This window comes from Penicillium macrosclerotiorum (genome assembly GCF_028827735.1).
Source record: "Penicillium macrosclerotiorum strain IBT 26536 chromosome Unknown utg000003l_segment0_segment0, whole genome shotgun sequence".
Taxonomy (NCBI): Eukaryota; Fungi; Ascomycota; class Eurotiomycetes; order Eurotiales; family Aspergillaceae; genus Penicillium; species Penicillium macrosclerotiorum.
In genome coordinates this window covers 1594798-1615959 of record NW_026643083.1, presented here as the reverse complement: position 1 = coordinate 1615959, position 21162 = coordinate 1594798, and the positions used below count along the sequence as shown (strand labels likewise).

Below are 21162 nucleotides of genomic sequence, written 5' to 3'. Positions count from 1 at the left end.
CTCCTTTTCCGTGGTAATGAATGAGGGAAAGCATAATTTTCCAGATTCGAGACCGTAAATCAAATGTGATATTCGATTTGTGCGCCTGAAATGCAGTGTTTCATTGAAAGCACTTGCTCAAAGAGTTTTCAACGCCCAGAAATGCTCAAAAGACCTGAAGTTTCACAGAGTAATCAAGGCGATGGGTACAAAACATTGGATGAGAGAACCAACCCATTGAGCTACACTCAAATGGGGTATTGAAGAAGCCGAGGAAAACATTGAAAATAGAAATAAGAAGCACTGTGGAAAAGGGAGAATACAAGGAAAGGGAGACATGAAAGGCAGAGAACCCAGAAAGGATATATTAAAGAGCTTCTGTCTAGCTTTCACACAGCCTTGATTATGAATGGAAGATCCTGAGCCGAGTGAATCTGGGAGCAAGTTTAAAGAAGTTCATACCATAAGCACAGCATGGAGACAACAAAAAACGACCTTGGGTATGCACGAGTATCTCATATTTAGCACTACGCTCATAACATATCCTAGTGGATTTGTGCCACGACACGGAAAAACTGCTCTTGGATATCTTATCTGAATAAAAATGGAGAAGTAAATCGACTGTTAAGAAAATATTACCACGGATGAATGGTTATTCAACTGAATATCTCTTCAATCGGAAGAGACCCGGGAAAAACGCGAAAGCATGTCATAGCCACAGAAACATTTGCGCGAGCCAGGGAAGTAATAAACCACATCACCGAAGAATCGGATCCATTTAGTTGCTGGTAAAGTAGTTGAAAGCCACAATAGGACCAAGATCGACTTTCTTAGCCCAGGCATCAAAGTCATAGCGCATGCGGTTCCAGTTACTCAGGTTCTGCCCGTTCGGAGGAGCATGCTGCTTCGCATCAAACCCGGCAGGCTCTTCGTACAGGAAGAAGATATAGCGGTGAGGAGAGCTGCCCGGAGGCGGAGCAGGGCCAATGTAGTTTGCGACGAAGGGACCAGTGGTAGTGAGAGAACCGGACTCGGATGCCTTGACACCAGGCTGGATCCAATGCAGGATGGGGCCAAGCACACCCCAGGAGGGGAAAGGGGCGTCGATATCCAAGTTCACAGCAAGATAGGTCTTGGATGAATCTAGACCCGAGAAGGAGAGCTCAGGCGGCGACTGGGCATCTGTATCGGGAAATTTAGTTCATGTACAAATTTGGAAATTCTGGTAGGTGAAGAGGTTCTCACCCGCTCGAGGAATATAATCTCCTGGCTGGACGTTTTTGTGAGTGCCCACACTGAGGCCGAGAATTTTGGACTTGTCTGTCTCGATAAGGGACAGAGCGGCCTTGGCTTGCACGCTGGAAGGCATTTTGATGTTCTGGTTGCACGATGTAGATGAGATGCGAGAGGTGGTGATGGGGGATGCGTTGACAAACTGAAGAAAAGTTGCGATGTGGTGGAAACCGTGCACTAACGATGGAAGGCGGAAACAAGAGGCAAGAGCGTTGAAGTTGAAGGCGAACCTGAAAGAAGTTAAGCAGGCTAAGCAACTTGAGCAATTTGAGTAACTTGAACTTTAAACTCGGAGATAAGCGGGGTTAAGTACATCTCGAGGGTTTTCACTCGACCACAACAAAGACTAATTCTAAATCGAGCCATGATTTGCTGGCAAAGTCCCTGTCTGTTTCCCCGGTTCCCGATCAGTCAACACACGTTCTGCTTGGAGCTGTCATTTCCACCTAACTCAGCATCATTCCATCACTCTGTCACAACTCCTTTCACCAACACTTGAATACTAGGGTTGCCCTCGTCGGGACAAGGCGTTCCAAAATCACGCGCAAATTCGAGATTCTTGATCGTTGTCTTATACAGCTCCAACTCAAACCGGCGGATTAGCACTGCGATAGTAATATAGAGTTCCGCGTAGGCCAGGCTGTTGATAAGTAAGTTTTAGCAAAACCCCTTTCTTGGTGCTAACTAAAGCATGTCAATATATATCTTACTTGAGTCCAACGCAAACACGACTGCCCTTGGAGAAATTAACCAGATATTTATCTAGCCGTTCACCTCTGGCAGCGGCCCGCGCCCATCTGTCTGGGTCGAAGGTATGGGGGTCAGGAAAGATATTAGGATCCATTAGAACAAAGTAGTTCATCTGGCTAATAGGATACTGCATTTAACATTGAATTAGCACCAGTCTTCCTTCAATTTCTGGGCTCGCATCTTCCTAAATTCTATCACTCACGCCTGCTGGGATAACATGGTCTTTATACACCAACGCCTCGGTCGGCGCAACACGAGGGGATCGGTTGGCAATTCCCGTGGAAAGACGCAAGGCCTCCAAAACGACATTGGTCTAATGGAATCAGTCAATATTTTGAAATTTTGATGCAGGATTGGAAACAAGAATACCAGATACGGCAGCTTTTCTAGTTCATTCCACGTCGGCTCGCTTTGAGGCGTCGGCATCACGGATTGCAGCTCTTCTCGAAGTTTTCTTCGGATGTTATCGTTGTTGAGAATATGAAAAAAACCAATGGAAAGAGAACGAGTGGTTGTTTCTGTTCCACCTATCACCATGGCGAATCCTTCATCGGTGAGGCACTCGACATCCCGTAAATGCGCCGGTCCGTTGGGAGCGACCAGCGTCCTGATTATTGAGGGACTGTCCAATCGCTTCCCTGCAAGCGCATCGATTGCCACATTGCGAATTTTGTTTTTCTGATCTTTGAGGGCAAAGGCAAATGGGCTAATCACTTTCACTGCCTCAAGCGGGAGGGCGTTCATGATGGTCTGGATAAATGGGAAGAAAAATGCGATATGCACCGATCGCAAGAGCGCACTGATACCATCCCTGATGCCTTGATTGAAATCTTCCTTCTCAAGATTGCCACTGTCGAAACCAAATCCATATTGGTGAATGATATCGGACGTTAAAGCTGAAAACCCCGCGTCTAGACTGACGACACTGTTCGACTCACATGCACGATGGAGATACTGAATGAACTTGTCCAAATACCGTTTGATGATATGCTCGTTGTTAGTGATTGCTGCTTTCGAGAAAAACTTTTCCACGGGCGCTCGGCGCTGCCGATGGACTTCTGGTGAGATGCTGCCGAACGAAGACTTATTGAGGTCAAGCCGAGTTACATGGATGAGGTCCTTCTCCCGTCGTCTGGCACTCGAGGCGTATATTTCGTCGTAATAGTCGGAATCCTTGATATGCACCTCCCGTGGGGATATGCGAATGATCGGTCCTTTATGAAAGATTAATGTTTATCGTTTGACTATTCTTCAGTCACGTACCATAGACTTTATGCAATCTTTCCACCTCCCAGATGAAGGTTCCCTGTTTGATTACATTGAAATAAAATTCATATAAAGTTGTAATGGCCGCAAGCTTTGGCCCCGGGATTTTGTGAAGAGGATGGAAATATAGTCGGTAGATACTCTTGACGACTACGTAGACGAGAAAACCACCGACTACGACCCCCCAAATTGCCGCACTAGCCATTGAGACTGTTGACAATTCGGACAAGAAAGAAAGAAATTATTGACTGATGACGGTGAGAAAGAAGATCCATAAGCTCCAGGCTGGGCTTTATGTAACTCGTCTGCTCTCACCCACATTTTTCAAATCCACCAGCAAATGACCCTTATCCTGCAGCTTAACTCCACTTGGATAATGTATTGGTGGGATCTATTTTAGACAGCGGGGAGCGGGGTTGTGATTGCGGCTTGGCAGAGTTGACTAAAGCATCGGCGTTACTTTCACTAGCCAAACTTGTCTTAGCACCTCTGCAAGTTCAAGTCAGCATCTTGATTATTGGACATTCTGAAGCCATGTGAAGGGCTGGACGGCACTTAGTGTTCGCTTAACGTGGAACCTTTTGTCGCGAGCCTTGTCCCATTGGCCTTGGCTGCCTTTCCTCATGGCTTTTTGGAGAGCATATTGGCCACCATCCATTTCGTGATACCGATATCACAGTTTATTAGGAAGGCGAAGAGGCGTCTGCCCATTGACCCTTTATGCAAAAAAACCACCCGGACAGTTGCCTGTGGCATTCTGTTGCATGTGCGTGATTAGGCTGAATTTGCTAAGTAAATTTTGAGCAATGATCTTCTCAAATCGACGGTTAGTTCAAGCATCTGATCATGGTGAAATCAATTGTAGAACAGGGTTCTTTAAAGTTCCGAAGGAATCAAACTGTATCACGTTAACAGTATTGTCCGACTAGGATCCTGGTCGGTGTGGCTGTGATATGCTTATTATGATCATCTTAACTAACTAGCTTGGCCTCGTATTTGTTGCAACCGCGACCCATTAATTCGTATCGCCACACAAGGAGGTGATTATGTGAAATCTTGAATGTATTTTTGAGTCTTAAATGAGCGGAATGCATATGCTATGCAGTATCCGAAAATGATAATGAACAAATACCCGGAATCAAGGGGGTTTATGAAGGATATCTTTCAAATGACACGCCCCCATTTCCTGAAATGCAAAACGCTAGAAGAAGAACGAATAAAACCAGCCCACGAACCCATACTTTTGTCCCAAACATGTTCCGATGCAGTGGCGGTGATGAGGCGAAGAGCGATGAGAAGAATACACATGGGGAGATATGCCCCAACTCCAAACTAGTCAAGCAAATATAGACGAGGTATCATGAGGATGTGTACAAAGAAAAAGGAATTCGTAGCCAATGCAAGTAGATCGTAAGAGCCAGAGTCAAGAGGCAGGGGCCTAGGAGGAGAGCGTCTTGGGGCTGATTTCGTCATCGCGGGCATTTGTCGACTGCGATTTGTCGATCTGCGGCGTGTCGAGATTAGGTTCATGCAGCTTTTCTTTGAGCTCTTGCAATGCTTCTTCAGGGCTGTCGGGTGCCTCCTCGGCTTGGTCAGCCTTGGACTCGTCCTTGTTCTGATCGACTAGCAGCTGCTCTTTCTCATCCTTGACGTCAGTCTCCTTTGTCGGGTCGGTGACGATCAGCAGAGACTGCTTCGAATCTGTGTCTGCGTCGATGGCTTGCAAAGTGGCCACTTCGTTCACCAATTCATCATCTTGGGTCGATTCCTCTTCCTGGTCGCCATTAGCCGAAAGGAATTCATCCTTGTCGGCAGTTATTTCGGTATCAGACTCGGCGAGGTCATCCTCATCGACAACTTCAGGAAGAACGGCACTGGTCTGAAGGGTCTTCACATTTGAGGGGTGAACAGTAGCATCATTGAAAGTCTCGAACGACTCCACGGGCTCCTGAGTCGCTTCTGTCGGCTGCGTGCTGTGGCTTGATTGAGAAAGGGCAGTTGGAGACGTCGAGTCGCGGCTGGACCCAGAGCCCCAAGTGTGACGAGGATGACGAGGAGGCAGCGCTGGCGGAGTTGGACGCTTGTTGATCGTGACCAGCTTCGCCCGTGTGAATGTGGGCGACATCCGGCGGGACTCGCTTGCATCTGTGTGTTCCTGTGCCGCGTTCTCCTGTTTTGTCATGGTCGCATTGGTGACTTCGTGAACCTCAAAATCGTCGTCAGATTCGACCGCTTCGTGCTCTTCAACATCGGCGTGTCCATCCGCTTGCTTCAAACTCTTCTCCTCACTAACCCCGTGCTTTTCGTGCTCCTCCTCTTGCTTCTCGCGCTCTTCGCCACCATGAATCGGAACTATGTCCCAGCGAGACCCATCTTCCTCCCACGGGTTCGGGGCCGGCACATCCGTCGATCCCTTAGCGCTCCGCGAGGAAGCTCGGCTTACTGAAGTGGTCGCAGTTAGCGGGGCATCATCCGTTTGAGTCCCACGATCCACGCTCATGTAGCTCTGCACACTGGCTCGCCAACTATTTCGCGGCGAGCTGTCGAGGCTACGTCGCGCGAACGTCGCGTACACAGGGCTGCTAGGATTGGGGCGGAATTCAAAGACATCAGGACTTGGCCTCACCTTAGTGCCGGCCTCCCGGATGAACAGGCCCTCCGCCTCCAACGCCTTCACACCATAAGGATCCGGGTCGTCCGAGGCTGGCACACCAAAGCCCGTCTGATCCTCGTTCAGCTCGAGGTCGCCGGGGGTCTCGCCCGGGGGTGGGATCTGGGTTTCATCCACGTCCGAGTCGCCCTGGGCGGCTTTGAGGGTTTGGAGAAGTGTGTTGATGGAGGCAGGTGGATGGCGGGCCTTGCCGGCCAGGATCTCGTGGACGGAGATCCGCTCCCCGTAGAAGCGCTCGTTCTCGTCGGTGCGCTCAATGATGATCGTGCCGTCGACGGCCACGCCGGCGTACAGCCCTTTGCTCTTCATGTAGGTCCAGATCGGAGCCTGGCGCTTGTGGACCTCGGAGTCCAGCACGCCACCCATTCCCACGGGCCCGGCGGCAACACTGACCTCGCCACCTAAGGTGCAGCGCACTTTCTTGAAGGCTTCCAGCGCTTCGATGGTGTTGATGATCACGACGCAATCATAGATATCCACGCCAGCGAGGAAGCCCACGCCCGCGGTGTGTAGCATGATGCCCGAGGGCGGACTCCATTCCCCGGTCTCGGGGACGCGCGCCATGAGCACGCCACTGCCCCCAGAGCCACTAATCCAGAGCCCGGTACGCATGGTCGTGAAGATGGCAATGCCCTTGGCGTTCTTGATCACTTGTGCGGGGATCTTCTTGATGACTCGCTGCTTGCCCTTGGGCCGGTTGATCTTGCCATTCTCATCGGTATATACTTCGGATTCGGGGGCATAAAAGCCGTCTTTGCAGAAGCTCCGCAGAATGCGGGCGGCCTTGTCGCTTTCTTTATCGATGGCCATGGGCCAGAACGCCTCCGCGCCCAATTTGTTGGATAGGCGATTGACGGGGGCGCCGAGTTTGTCGACGGTCTTCCAAGCTTTATCAAACCCCTGCTTGGAGACGCGCTTGGTCTTTTCCCATGTCGATTGAGACATGATGTCGTTCCAACCACGAGAGGAGGGGAGGCCCTTTATTTTCGACGGGGAACCAGGGAAACAAACCCAACGGGCTGATTGTCGCACCAATCTATAAGCGACACACTTATCTGACACGCGGCGCAGTTGCTGCGAACAGCATGGGACTGGAGAATGCTTCTCAACCCGATCCGGAATGTCCGAGACGATCGCCGATGGGGATTTGGCTCTTCTTGGAGGAATCCGGCGCAGATCGACAGGGTCGCCACTGGCGGAATGCGTGCGGGGAGGAATGCAACTCGCCGGACACAGGCTGGAACCACTCAATAGCGGATCACTACTCTAGAGAAGGAGGAGAAAAAGAAGACGTCAGTTTTGAAGAGTTCGGGGACAGCTATCAGTGGGCAAAATCGCAGGAAATAAAATGATGTCGGGCGCCGGTGGAGAGATGACGATGGCGACCAGTGGCGGACCAACGGGCTGGCATGAGAATGTACCCAAAACACTGGTTGGGAAAAAAAAAGCTTACCACAAACAGTGGAGGGCGCGGATCTGGAGATCGGAGAATCTATACGCACAAGAATATGTACAGGGGAGATTGGTGTGGTGAGAAAGTAATCGAGTAGGGAAATTGGTAAGCAGGGAAGTATAGAGGTTCGAAGCGGGGGGAGGAAAACTGGGAGAAGAAACGCAGGAAGGAAAAAAGACCAGGCACCAGGGCGCGAGGCATCTAAATTGGAGGATTATGTATGACATTCAACCCGATGACGGGTCTGACGGAAAGCCATCGCAGGCCCGAGTGGCGGCCTGTTGGCGTGGCCAACAGGCCAACAGACCAGCATCTCCAGCACATCCCCGGGTCCAGGGAACATGGAACGCGCGCGCGGACGTCATCATCGACTCGGGCGATCGGCACTTGTGCGACCAGCAGTTGGCACAGTCCCGCACGGATATCGACTAGTTCCGAACTAGATCCCTCTGACTCGGCTCGATTGCCGGGAATCTTCTATGTACCGTGGTGATTCCAAATCGTGGTGTGATATCGCATTCAAAAAAGCAGCAGGTTGTCAATAGTGCCAATGATGCGCGATCAGCTGAGCTTCCGAAGTCCCCGACTTGTCTCTTCTTCGACAGGACGATAGATCACAATGCCTCCGCCCCCCTCTCCACTCAGCCCCCGGCAATCACAGGCTCGCCAACCAAAAAACCGCCGCCGCGGCTGAAGATGGCCCTGCAGCGGTTTCAAGCAATACAATTCGTGCAGAAAGCCAAGCCGCAAATCTCCCACTTCACGATCTAGATGCTGTGGGGACTTAAGATTTGTATTCAATGTATTCGAGGAGGAAGAGAGGGTCCCCTAAATCTCCTCGATCTACATGATTGAGTATGGGATGTGCCGTGCCAATGAATGCGAAACATGGGTCTATACAGCAGAATTTGCACGCCGCCTCGTGATTACGGCGCATTACATGAACGGCTGGTCCAGACCCGGCCGAGGCGTATCACGTGATATAACCTTATTGCCTGATTGTGAAGGCGAGGAGGAGAAATTGGCCTGAAATGCCCATTGGGGACATCGTGGGTAAATCGTATCCGGATAGGCACTACTACTGACACGCTAGTAAATCTACAAGTAAAATAATATACGTTACTGGCGACCCCGGGTTGATTCTCATGGAGGAAGAGCCCCGTTCGAAGAAAAGCACATAACTTTTGGAAAGTACATTGACCCATGTTGAGGGAATAATGTGCTTTGAGAAGTATCGGTTGATGGAGGAATCGTCAAATATGCTTCCTTTATAACCTTTTCACCAAACAATTAGCCAGTAAAACGTCTACATGTTCCCGAGGCAAGCCAATTCGTCCGACTCGTTTTAAGCCATTTCGATTGATCATTTGATAGTAGTTTTTTTCCATATATATACAGGCCTAGCAAACCCCTCTTCGTCCCTCTCAACTCTCAGAATTTTTTCGAACCCTTGCGCGCTCAATTCATCCTCAAACGGTGGCTTAATCTGGATCGTCTTATACATCTCTCTCAATTCTTTATTTCTCTTTGAAGCTCTTGCATAATTGCTCATGGGCTGCGGCTCCACGACGAGATAACCCCCTTCATTCAGGATGCTCTGTATATGAGCAAATAACGTCAACATCGCGGAATCTCCGTTGTTCAGATGTATCCACTTCGTCACAGAGAGCAGTAGGACAACGTCAAACTTGCCCAGCGCGGTACCCGTGTACGCGGACGTATCCACGAAGTCAAAGTGCTCAAATGTGCAGGGCCCGTCTGGGTACGCCGCCTTCGCCTGGTCGATCAGCCACGGGTCGATATCGACGCCGACTGCAGCGGCCGCGCCGCAGTGCGCTATCGCCTCATAGGTCAGTTTTCCCGCGTTGCAACCTAAATCTATGACTCGCGCGTTGCGGAGAATATCTGATGGGAGAATGGAAAGACGCTCGTCCGGAACTGTGGGCGCCCGAAACTTGGCATAATATTGGTGGTAGTTTCCATGGCGCGCGGCGAGATGTGTAGCTTTGAAGCGCTCTGCATTGGAGAGTTCTGTTGTCGGGGTGGGGTGGTCATGGCATGCTTCTGCCATACTTTGGAGATAGTGCAAGCAGAGGAGCACGTGTTGGCAATGATTTTGTTTGAGTCAAAAGAAAAAAGGTGCAATGATAGAAAATATTAAGTTTCAGCACACTTGATAGACCATATACTAGGAGATTCAACGGTCTTGAATTTTTGTGATAATGCCAAAGTTTGATTGCGCTCCCGAGAGGGTTGTAGGGTTTGCATACTCTTGGTGCCTGAGGCAATAAATAGTGTAGTGGGGAAATAGCGTGGAGAGCAGTCGGGTTTGATTGAATGATTGGCTCGGTGTATGGTCGCTCCAGAATATGTATATAGCCTTTTCTCCAGACAGTCTGAATAACGCGGGTCCCGCTCATTGCCTGTTAATACCTACCACCTAGTCGGGATATCCTCTTATTTCATGGTCTATGGGAATCTGGCGATTGCTTCGCGCTTAGCAATGATGGGCCGCTGATTTTATATACCCCGAGTTTTGGTTTAGCGATGAGAGGAGGATGTGTCCACTGCTTACATCTATCCAGTCTCAGGGAAAGAGCAATATTTCCCAAAGTACGATGGTAACAAGGGATGACAAGGGGTGAAGGGGTATTATAAGGAGTTGAAGAACTCCAGAACCCCGAACTTTCGGGATATCCACAATATGACGTCAGCTTTGCTTACTGTTTTTTCCGTGTCTTCGCTACTTGTGCAACCCTAACATCCATACCGAGATCGTACCCGATATGCCATTCAGACAGGCGCTTCAGGGCATTGTCGATAAGGCAGACAAAGCCTGGGACGCAATAAGCCATCCCGCCGCTCCGCCGGTACCGTCGTACAACAAGCCTCCCCCACCGCCTATTCCAACCTCCAGCAAACCATCACTAGTTTATCAGGACCAGCACTCGCAACCCCAGATATACTGGCAGCCTAATCTTCATCCACAAGTACCGGTGTTCACCAACTTTGGTCACGAGCAGGGCCAACATGGCTGGGGCAACAACGAGGCGCAGAATTATATCGACAGCCCGCATAACTCATTCCATTCAATCCAGGGAGATGCCGTGATTGTGCGCGCTCTGATCAACCACGGGCATCCCGACCCTGCCCAGAAGTTCACCAGCGCCAGACTGTCGAGCCATCAGACTCTCAGCCGACCACGGGGCTGTCTGTCAGCTAGAATTACGGCGCCGGTGGCTCGAGGTATCTGGCCTGCCTTTTGGCTGCTGCCTAAGGACCCCTTCAAGTGGCCCGAGGATGGCGAAATCGACATAATGGAAGCGTGGAATGGCGATGCGGTCAACCACACTTGTCTGCATTGGGGCCACTTCAACGGCCAGGACTGGAACAAGCATCGAGTCCTCGAAACCCCCATCCCCAACATTTCCTCACCGGTAGGGGTGAGGTACGATTTTATCTGGGACGAGGATGAAACAACGGGCCGGGGGCGCATGGTCTGGTTGATTGATGGTAAACCTATCATGAGGGCTGAGAAGCCGCCTGGTACGAGGAAGATGAGTGAATTCAGAATCCTCATCAACATCGCTGTTGGAGGCAATGTCTGCCAGGGAAATATGCCCAGTGATGGATATTACGACACAGTGGTTCGTGAGTTGGCCATGTGGGACGCGCCGCCTGGGGGTTGGAAAGAGTTTGACAGGGCGTGGAGGGATGCCAAAGATGGCAATACCATGTAACGAAAGGAAGGAAATTAGATTGCAAAGTTAATCAACTATACCGGCATCCTATACGTTTTAACAAGAGTATCTCTGATTAGGCGAGTGCGATGAGTTGTCGTAGAGTGGTAGACTAAATTTAATCACTTAAATAACACTTCAAAGCGATGCATCTTGACTTGTAGTAGGTTGACCTCACTTTGGGCTGGCCGACATTTACGACGCACCGGAAAGCCAAAGTTGGACTGTAAATACATGAGGCGCACGTTTTACCTTTGGACAGCAGGACTCGGGCTTGATTGCTAACGGAGGAAAAAGGTGTGCAGAGGCACATTTGTCGTTATCAAGGTCAGGCAACATCTAAACTTGATAATTAAACAGCTTCTCAGACAAAAAGTCAAACGTTAGACCAAACTCAACATACATTGTATCATGAATCAATTGGATTCCATAATTTTGTCTATGGTCAAAGCCACAAAGCATCTTCTACAGGGCAGAAAAGTGTCTCGCGTAGAATCCACTCTTCCTGTGACAAGCGTCTTCAATAATTGATTATAGCAAATGAAGGATCTCACAATCATCTTGGATGCGGAGGAATTCGTCAATTCCCGAAAAGAAAAAGCTTCTCCATCATTATTGGGTGACTGCATAGCACGGATAGAAATGTCAGTACGAGATTGCATTTGACCTTCGCCATCCCCTTGTGGAACCAGAGAACTCAGGCTGGCCATACTAGCAGTGCCACTACACAGCTTCCGGTCCGTTATCGCAAGATAATCTGGGATGACTAGCCCGGTGGCAAAATCTTGATATTGAAGATGAGAACAATCACATTGATACGAAGAAATTGAGAAGGTCCCCTTCTCGGTTTTACAAGATAAATCTCTTGGTAATCTCCCTAAATTTCCATGACTATATCTTAAAAAAACTAGGGAGAAATCATCCCAAACATGCAGATATGCTATATCAGCCGAAGATATCATGAGAAAGGCGTTAGTGAGATTTAATAAGACAGAAACCAGGTCTAGCAGAACAGGTGGATGGTATAGAAACAAAGTATAAGAAAAATCATGGTAACCGCCCTCACGTGCATCGTGCTTACAGAGCACCCAGCTCCTTCAGCTTAGATACAAGGCCATCGACATCCTCGACCTTGCCGCCGCCCTTACGTGGTGGGGGCTCTGGAAAATTATGTTAGTAAGACATGAAAAACCATTGCCGCAGATATGAGGCCAAAATGATATTAGACTTGACTTACCGGTCACCTTGAGAGTCTTCAACCGGCGGGTGTCTTCCACACCAAAATCGGCCAGGGTCTTCTTCTCCAGCGGCTTCTTCTTAGCCTTCATAATGTTGGGCAGGCTAGCGTAGCGCGGCTCGTTCAGTCGCAAGTCGGTAGTGATAACCATTGGCAGTTTGGCGCGCAGAGTCTCAACACCACCGTCCACCTCATGGGTCACCTCGAGGGTGCCAGCCTCATCCTTCACCTCCACTTTGCTGGCCTGGGTGGCAGCGGGCCAACCCAGTAGGCCAGCCAACATCTGGCCGGTCTGACCCTGGTCACCGTCAATTGCCTGCTTGCCCAGCAGCACGAGGTTGATGTTCTCCTTCTCGACCACAGACTTTAGCATTTTGGCAATAGTCAGCGGCTCGGGGCCGCCGTTGGCCTCGGGAACGTCGATATGGAACGCCCGATCGGCACCCATGGCCATAGCGGTGCGCAGCACATCGGGAGCCTTGGGGCCACCGGCAGACAAAGCAAGGATGTTCTCAACCTTGAGTGGGCCCTTGCGCTCACGCAACCGAACGGCCTCCTCAATCGAGAGCTCATCGAAAGGGTTCATGGAATGCTTGACACCAGCAGTTTCGACACCGGTCTGCGCTTTGTTGATGCGAGGTTTGATCTGTGGATTCCAAGCACAATAGAGGTCAGCTTCGTACACGTATGATGAGTGACTGGGGGCAGATCAATCTATGGTGATGTCCTCGTGGGAGCTTCCGATGACCGGTCGCCTGCGCACGGTATTAGAGGGGGGATTGCTAACCGCATAGTCGATCACCCGCTTGATGGGGACCAAAATCCGCAGGCCGCTAGCCATGGTGAGAATATTGTCGTCGGTAGAATGGAACAAAATAGACCAATTCCGAGAGACGTTGAGGACAAGAGCTCAGGTCTGGAGTTGAAGAAGTTCGGCGGAGGAAAGAGTCGACTGCGGTGACGGAGTGCCAAGACCTCGAAAACGCCGACGCGGCCCGAGTGTAGCCCTCCTGGCACCACCGCTCCTGCCGAGGTTAAGCACATACAGCCTACTGTGACTAATAGCATGGCATCAAGCTATGCTTATGATGAGGGGAACTAAAGGGCCCTGGAGGCCATGTCTAGATATTCAACTTGACTCCACCACGTCATGACTTCATGTTTCTGTGTTTACTAAAGTGGTGACTTCGAGCGGTGCCCTGAGTGTTGGCAGAACACATTGTATACATATTTTTTGCCGAAAGCACATGTTAGAAAGTGTAAATGAATCAAAATAGACGACATTTATGCTTAAAACATCAATTCCAGCGTTTACCATGTCTCCTGTTTGTATCTACCACTCTTTTCCATCCCAATTAAGTATTCCTCCGCCTGGGCCCGATTATATGACTGCCCGGACAAGGGTGTACCTCCATTGGCAAAGGCTTCAATTAGAGCCTCCCGCACGGCTTGAGGCATACGACCGGACGAGCCACAAATGTACACAGATCCCTGCATGTCGTGGAGAATTCGGAAAAAAAGCCCAAAATTTTGACGAATTGAATCCTGCACATAGATCTTTTGCGGCTGATCACGCGAGAACGCTGTCAACACCTGGAGAGGAATGCGTTTGCTCAATTGTCCCCATTCCTCCTCGAAAAAGAAATCAGCTGTCTTATTCCGGCCGCCATAAACCAGGATCGTGGGTCCGACTGGCGGCTCAACACCTGGATTTTGCTCGTGGAAAGCTTGAACCAGTGCCGCCTTTTCCCAAAGCATGGAACGGAGGGGCGCAATCCCAGTTCCAGGTCCGATGAGGACGGTCGAGGCAGTGAGCTGCTGAACTGAGGAATTGAGTCCCCCCGGTTGAATTTGAATACGAAGTGTGCTGCCCGGGCGGAGGACGGACAGATATTTTGTGCAGACACCCTCTCGGATCCGTTTAATCACCGTTTGGTATTTCACAATGGCAATGAGGAGTTCAAATTGCGTCTTTCCATCAGCTGTTCGCTTGCGTTCCCCGCCACTGGCAATGCTGAATTGCCGCGCTCGAATCACTGGAAAGACGGAGACTGCATGCTGCCATGGAATTCTAACGGAGTCGAATTCGTGCAAAACCTCGAGAATGCTGCGTCGCGGTCTCGACGTGTAATCCCACAGTTCGTCGATATACTCCGGGTTTGTGAATTCAAATAGTCGTTCTTTGTGCATTGCATCATTTGTGTAATGAGCAATTGTCGAAAAAAATGATCTGCGAGGAATTGCCTTGATATCGAGGTAGTCTATGAGAAGGGAGCGTAGAGTGAGCCTAGGGTAGGAGTTAAGACCAGGTATGGGAGGCGGCGCATCTGTATCTCCAGTGGGAACAAGTGCAATCGGTTTATCTGCCTGCTCTTTCCAGCCCATGAGTTCGATCAGAATTTGTACATCGCTGGATGAAGTTTTAGGAGTGATGGCGACCATGTCGCCTGGGACATAAGAGACAGATTCCGATACCGTCAGAGATATACGTCTGACATCTTGCCAGTGGCCTTTGGGGGTGACGCGTCTATTCTCGACTAGCGTCGATGTGAGGGTATCAGGGAGTGGCCGAATATCATGGTCAAGATGCGGCAAGTCAGGGTGCTCGTTTGACTCAATGGGTGTGGTGGAATTTGAAGTTATTATCTCCGGAGCCAAAGTGATTTCACTCCCATCAACCGGTTGAAGGATCCATTTTGGTGGTAATTGAACGTCATCCGGAATTGGATGTTCACCGGCAGGCAAGGGGTGTATGTCCATCAAATGTTTTCGAAAGTCTGTCATCCATGGTATAAATGTGCCTTCGAGCCTGTCGTATGGAACTAAATGAGCCTTGCACCAGACATAGGAGATATTCGAGAAAAACCCACCCTTCGGGATGCTGTTGATCGGCTTCCCCTGTGGGATAAATATCATTTGCTCCAAGCTGCAGCAATCGCTTGTAGAGCTTCCGTACTGCCCAATTGAACCTACTGATAATGAGTATGTGACATCATACCCACAAGATTCAGCTCTCAATTCAATCATACTTTGGATACGAGCTATCCCCAAGACCAAATGTGGCAAAGTTGACGCCGTTCAAAAACGTCGGAGGAAGCTTCTTTAACAAGAGTAACTTCCAGAATGCCCGTGCATTCGCAGGGAGATCACCTTGTCCAGTTGTAGAGACAACGAATATAGTGAGGGTATATGAGAGGAGACCATCCTACAAACACACGTTTTCATATATATGAGCTATGACACACAGAACGCGACTCCGACGGCACTGGTATTGTCCAATTGTACTCACAGGCTTTGACTGATTCAACTCGGAAACATGAGTCGCGAAACGCAGCCGCTCCATTAGAGCGCCCAGTTCCTCCGCCACCTCCTGAGCGTTACCTGTCTCGGAACCATAGAGAATAAGTGCTGACCGTGGGCGGCCAGAACCGTGCTCATTCATGCTGGTCTGCGACGTTGAAGGGCGAATGCGCCGCTCCCCCACCCCACGTCTCGAATTCCCAAATTTGGCCGCGGGGCGATCTCGGCGGCTGATGTCATCAAGGCCGAGATCACCGAGATTTGAGATTCATGCAAAGAGGCTCTTCCTACTAGTGTGCTAGCGGTTGCTAGTTCTGTTCCAGTCTGAATAATTTCGTTCATAGTACATTCAAATAAAAAGCCTTGAGACATGCATAAAACTATCTAGAGAAAATGGATTTAAAATTCTCGAAGGTAAATTGAATTTCAAGAAAAAAAAAACGCCTGGACAGCTAAACACGGAGCTGTCCGATGCAGATCAGATTGGAGTGGTGTATCCAAGAGACCACAACGCTCAAATGCAGTATAAAGGAAAAAAGACCGGTAAAAGAAAGAAAATAAAACGAAGAAAAGGGGTATCTCAAATCGCCAACCGTCTCAATAGGTGTCTTCATCACCACCGCCTCCTCCGCCATCGCCAAACCCGTCATCTCCAAATTCGTCGTCACCGCCATCAAAGTATTGTTCGGCATTGTAATCACCGCCCAGTTCCTCTTCGTCATCCTCGAAGTCATCGTCGATGATCTCCTCCTCGGCATCTTCGTCGCCCTCGAGCAGTTCGCCCTCGTCAACCTCGGCATCACCCTCGTCATCGTCTCCCCCAGTGGCCCGTTTCTTGGCGGCCTCCTCCTCGGCATCATCTTCGTCATCTTCAAAGCCACGCTTCATTCCAGCGATCGCCATGTTCGTCTGGAAGCCGTCGATCGAGGCACCAGGTCGGAAGTTCGGCATGATAATCGGCCACAGCTCGCGAGGCCAGAATCTGGTTTCTTCAGGACCAGGAGATACTTGATCAGTCATATGTTCTTCGCCGCAGAATTCATACCACACTGTCCCCCAGGGCTCTTACCATAATTACGACCAATATTGGCGATCTTGGGGATTGTTCTCCGCTTTTTCTGGTACCGTCCGGAGTACGAGGGCATGCCGTGAAACGGATCAAAGTTGACGCGTGCTGCACTGCCCTTCTTTGCACTAGATGCAGAGGAATCGAGGACAGAGTAATAGGGACCCTCGTTGTTTTGTTCTCGAAGATGCCGGTAGTGGTTTACCTCAGCTTTTTCTCGCAGAGACAGAGAACGAGAAAGCGGAACGACATATGCCTATTCGAGAAGAGCGTATTAGTGACCATCACAGCAAGAGCTTGGAGCTCAAAGCAGATGAAAAAAACTTACAGGGTACAAGGGCGTAGGAGCTGTATCCGGCACGCCGCCGGGGTCAGCATCCCAAGTAAATTCAGCGCCAGGGGCGCGTTTGCCCTTTGCACCAAAGCGCGACATGGCGAACCAAGACTGATATATGGGAATAGCTCTCGGAAAGAATTATTGCTTGGCTTTCACCGCGCCATGATCGAAGAGACAGCGGAGCGAAGACATGCGTCGGGTCTAGAAAAATACCGCTGCTCCCGTTCTCACCGCCCGCTCGCCCGATTGGGGAATTAGGGTTGAGCACAACCCTACCCCGCCCCGTGGTAAGAACGCAGAGCAACCGGTTCGCGGAGGGGGAGAAATGAAGCATATATGATGAAATAAAAGCTGGAAAGGGCGAAAGAGCTGTATGAGATATTTTATCTCTGAACCCAAAATGTTGCTTTCGGTTATTATACTTCTATTCTTCCCACCAAGCATAGAAACCAGAAGATCAGTTACTCTGGAAGTGAGCGAATCAATCTACATACTAGGACTAGAACACCCCAAAATCTTTGGATTCATACTTCAATTTCACTTGATCATTTTTAAAACTTGGTCAGAGCCCGACCGCTTCAATTTGGGCGTTACCCTGTCGCATGGGACCCAAGGGACCTTCGTTGACACGCTGCCGTAGCGTTCGTAAGATATCCTCGAATCCTTCCATTTGTCCACCCATTTCCCGGAGCCGATTATAGAGGGCCACAAGAACTTCATGCTTGGAGGTAGCTACTTTCCATACTGCATTTTGGGAATCACCAGCACCACCACCTACAAATTCCGCATAGGATCGAGGTGGTTTGAAAAGGTAAGGCAACAATGTGGTCAGGGCAGGCGGGGTTAGAACTGCCCAGGGACCAGACAGAGGAAGCAGCCCGCTCGATGCAGGGGAAAGTGACCCAAGCCCTTCTTCGGATGGTAGCTGATACTTAGATGAGGTGTTAATAGTATGTGATGCGGGAGGGAGAGGTTGCCAATTTGACATGACAAAGGCCTTCATGAATGCTATTGCCGATAGCGCAGTGTCTTTCATAGCAATGAGGTCGGCAGCAGCCACAACGTCTGTCCAGAAATTTGGGTTGTGGTTGATATAGAGGAAATACAGAATGCGCGCAGCAGCGGCTTCATGGTGCCAATCAGTTGGAGTTTGACCTGAGGTGTTCAGATCCATCGAGTCAGGTATCCCAGTTCTTGCAGGCCCATGAAAAATTTTGCCCAAAATATCCAGAGCTTCGCCATTTGGCGGGCTGGTAGGAATATGCAACACTGGGTTTGCGCCATGCTTGCCTGCTTCGATGAGTAAAACTCGAGGTAGGGCGGCCAAGACTGCAAGATGACCCGTCGGGGTTTCCCCGTGTGCCCATTGTGTGGAGGGAATGGCAAGAGCCCGAGTAATGCGTGCAATAATGGCATCAAGTAGAGTTGAGGGGTTCTGCAGAAGGTGATTAGGGTACAACTCGGCATATTTAGACACATAGGCCATAATCGGGCCAGAGAGGTAGACTAGATCCACCGAATCCAAGGTTGACTCGTCAAGATAATACTGGAGCACCTTCGAATGCAGATTTTCGGCAATGAGAAAATCGAGAGCGGGAGAAGAAAAGGTTGATCTAGATTGCATACAGCTCCTAGCGATCAGGCCTGGAGCATCAATTCCCAACAATTCCCGATAAAAGTTCAGAAGAGTCATATGCAATAAGACATCACTGAGGTCAACCATCTGGCACGCCGCGAAGTGAAGAAGACTGTGGCTCTCGTATCTTGTCTCCACCTCCGGAACTTGAGATTTTGAGATGATGTCCCAGCGTAGATGACCAGCCTTCACCAAGAAGCCCAACAATCTGCCTTGGGCCACGGTCCGTTCGCGCTTCGACAACGTCCCGGGGGCATCTTCTTTCAGGCTGCACAATCCGAAAAGAAGACCGTAAACATCTCTGTCTGTAAACACTCTCCTCCACATGAGGCCCTGTCCGACGTGTCCCTCCTCGCTCGCATGATCATATTCGCCGTTTTCGAGGGGACTCGCTGAGTCGACTTCCAACAACGCCCACAGGGCATCAAGAGCGGCTTGTGCAACCGCTGTTGAAGATGTGGATAGCCATAACTCGATCAGGGATGCAACTAGAGTGGGGTCTCCAGCGACTATAGCAGCATCACTGGATGCGTGACCTGCCTTCGCCAAAAGTGATAAAGCAAGTAGGTTGACAGGCGCGGATGGGGCCTTAAAGCCAGCGATGAGATTGATGGGGGGTTCAACGGAACGAAGCTCGGTAAAGCTGAAATAACTGGTGGCCTTTATCGCGAGGGTTGTGAGAGGGGTAGGGTCCTCTTGTAGGACAGGCAGAAGGGTTGATATCAGTGATAAGAGAGTGGCGGGGACAACAGAGTCAGTGCTTTCGACGAGCTGCAGCTTCAGCCGGTCGATGAGTGCAATATCAAGGGCTGTTGAAGGATCGCCTTGAACCTTGGCAAGATGCGCCTTTACCGCATCAAAGGTAGACGGGACGGCCATCGTGGGCGTTGAGGTATCTCTCTCTCGAAAGCGATCGCGGCGAGTAAATAATCGGAGCGGAACAGCGTCCCACAAGCGGGGAAAGCTGTCGCTGGCGCCTCAGGCAGCAGGGACCCAAACACATCAAACATGACCGCATCGCTGGGCATTATTATGTCGGGGCAGCTCCCTTTTCAACTCCACATGCCTTCCACTTCCATTAATTCGCTAGAGGGCCAGTAATGATGGATACTGCACAGTCTCTCGTTTCCCGGAAGTCCTCTGACTCGGGCCTGCACATCCAGTTGCATCCGTTGGTCTTGCTCACCATATCTGACCACATTACCCGGCATACCGCACGGCAGCAACAAGGCCCGATCGTTGGGGCTCTCTTGGGTCAGCAGAATGGGCGCGAGATAACACTGGAGCATGGATTTGAATGTCCAGTTACTACTGGAACCAATAACGAAACTCTCTTGCCTACAACATGGTTTGAAGAACGGCTAAAGCAGTGTATGTCCAGCCCCTCATCGCGTATTGAATCTTGATGTTTCCTGACTAACGACTCAACAGTCAAGGACGTACATAAAGACCCGGCTCTTGATCTAGTTGGATGGTGGTCCACTGCTGCCCCCACAGGTCCCGATGCCTCATACCTTCCCTTGCATCAGCAGATCCTCCAGGACTACAATGAGTCGGCCGTGTTCCTGGCCTTCCACCCCTCACAACTTCAATCGAGGTCAAATGGAGCCAAGCTGCCATTGACGATATACGAGAGCGTGTTAGAGGGCGATGCAACTGGCGATGGATCCAAGGATATGCAGATAGATGGCGAGGAGCAAACGCAAAATATTCGGTTCCGCTCTCTTCCATACTCTGTGGAGACAGAGCAATCGGAGATGATTGGATTTGATACCATTGCCCAGGTCGCTGGGACCGCATCTCGAAGTGAGATTCCATCTCAAACAACTACGGCAAGCACGAGCCAACAGGGTGGTGTTAAGCAACAGAAGAGCTCCCAAGTCGAACTATCACAAGATGAAGAAGAATGTATATGCACCATGAATCTTCCCTATTTTATTGCTACCAATGGTTCTTTGGCTAATCAGCAGTACAGTGCTTGCAAACCTTAACACCCGACTTAATGCCATTCGTACCCTGGAATCGCGCATCTCGCTTATCAAATCATACGTTTCCTCCATCTCTGAATCAGGGAACGCCGAGGAAGATACACCCTCCTCCAAGCCTTCGCATGCCATCCTTCGCAACACCAACTCTCTCCTGTCTCATCTTTCAATCCTTTCCCCCGACGAACAGAGCAGCTTTTCCTCGGAAGTTCTCTCCCAAAGCAATGATGTTATGCTAGTTTCTCTATTAGGTCAAATGGGGGACAATGTAAAGGCAATGCGCGAACTCGGTCGCAAGTCAGCAATTATCCAATCTTCTCGCAACGCGACTATTGCACGCAAGAACCCTAGCCTTATGGCAAGTCGATTCGAAGATGAACTCTTTGCTCAGGGTATGATCCCTGGAAACGGTGACATTGCTGGGATGTATGCCTGAAGCTTGTCTAGCA

At 50.1% G+C, this 21162-nt stretch overlaps 9 protein-coding genes across 9 annotated transcripts; 2 read left to right on the top strand and 7 right to left on the bottom strand.

Moving 5' to 3' along the window:
- Positions 1–757: 757 nt before the first annotated feature.
- N7462_003477 (uncharacterized protein) lies at positions 758–3493 on the bottom strand (the record flags this gene model as incomplete). The annotated part of the gene is made up of 7 exons (XM_057075203.1): positions 758–1161; positions 1225–1502; positions 1766–1912; positions 1983–2149; positions 2225–2335; positions 2392–3236; positions 3286–3493. The coding sequence occupies 7 exons, from the start codon at positions 3491–3493 to the stop codon at positions 758–760; spliced, it is 2160 nt and encodes a 719-aa protein (XP_056934708.1).
- A 1233-nt stretch (positions 3494–4726) lies between these two features.
- On the bottom strand, positions 4727–6904 carry N7462_003476 (lipid-binding SYLF domain-containing protein; the record flags this gene model as incomplete). Its single annotated transcript, XM_057075202.1, has 1 exon — positions 4727–6904. The coding sequence occupies one exon, from the start codon at positions 6902–6904 to the stop codon at positions 4727–4729; it is 2178 nt and encodes a 725-aa protein (XP_056934707.1).
- A 1871-nt stretch (positions 6905–8775) lies between these two features.
- On the bottom strand, positions 8776–9483 carry N7462_003475 (class I SAM-dependent methyltransferase; the record flags this gene model as incomplete). The annotated part of the gene is made up of 1 exon (XM_057075201.1): positions 8776–9483. One exon carries the CDS (start codon positions 9481–9483, stop codon positions 8776–8778), a length of 708 nt encoding a protein of 235 aa, XP_056934706.1.
- A 715-nt stretch (positions 9484–10198) lies between these two features.
- On the top strand, positions 10199–11152 carry N7462_003474 (glycoside hydrolase family 16 protein; the record flags this gene model as incomplete). Its single annotated transcript, XM_057075200.1, has 1 exon — positions 10199–11152. The coding sequence occupies one exon, from the start codon at positions 10199–10201 to the stop codon at positions 11150–11152; it is 954 nt and encodes a 317-aa protein (XP_056934705.1).
- A 1077-nt stretch (positions 11153–12229) lies between these two features.
- Positions 12230–13230, bottom strand: N7462_003473 (electron transfer flavoprotein subunit beta/FixA family protein; the record flags this gene model as incomplete). The annotated part of the gene is made up of 3 exons (XM_057075199.1): positions 12230–12312; positions 12390–13035; positions 13177–13230. 3 exons carry the CDS (start codon positions 13228–13230, stop codon positions 12230–12232), a joined length of 783 nt encoding a protein of 260 aa, XP_056934704.1.
- Positions 13231–13700: 470 nt separating this feature from the next.
- On the bottom strand, positions 13701–15831 carry tah18 (NAPDH-dependent diflavin reductase; the record flags this gene model as incomplete). Its single annotated transcript, XM_057075198.1, has 4 exons — positions 13701–15198; positions 15260–15358; positions 15419–15594; positions 15679–15831. 4 exons carry the CDS (start codon positions 15829–15831, stop codon positions 13701–13703), a joined length of 1926 nt encoding a protein of 641 aa, XP_056934703.1.
- Positions 15832–16286: 455 nt separating this feature from the next.
- N7462_003471 (DNA-directed RNA polymerase III subunit C31) lies at positions 16287–17188 on the bottom strand (the record flags this gene model as incomplete). The annotated part of the gene is made up of 3 exons (XM_057075197.1): positions 16287–16696; positions 16759–17011; positions 17084–17188. 3 exons carry the CDS (start codon positions 17186–17188, stop codon positions 16287–16289), a joined length of 768 nt encoding a protein of 255 aa, XP_056934702.1.
- Positions 17189–17654: 466 nt separating this feature from the next.
- N7462_003470 (uncharacterized protein) lies at positions 17655–19607 on the bottom strand (the record flags this gene model as incomplete). The annotated part of the gene is made up of 1 exon (XM_057075196.1): positions 17655–19607. The coding sequence occupies one exon, from the start codon at positions 19605–19607 to the stop codon at positions 17655–17657; it is 1953 nt and encodes a 650-aa protein (XP_056934701.1).
- A 221-nt stretch (positions 19608–19828) lies between these two features.
- On the top strand, positions 19829–21149 carry N7462_003469 (COP9 signalosome complex subunit 6; the record flags this gene model as incomplete). The annotated part of the gene is made up of 3 exons (XM_057075195.1): positions 19829–20099; positions 20160–20636; positions 20704–21149. 3 exons carry the CDS (start codon positions 19829–19831, stop codon positions 21147–21149), a joined length of 1194 nt encoding a protein of 397 aa, XP_056934700.1.
- Between the last annotated feature and the right edge of the window lie 13 nt (positions 21150–21162).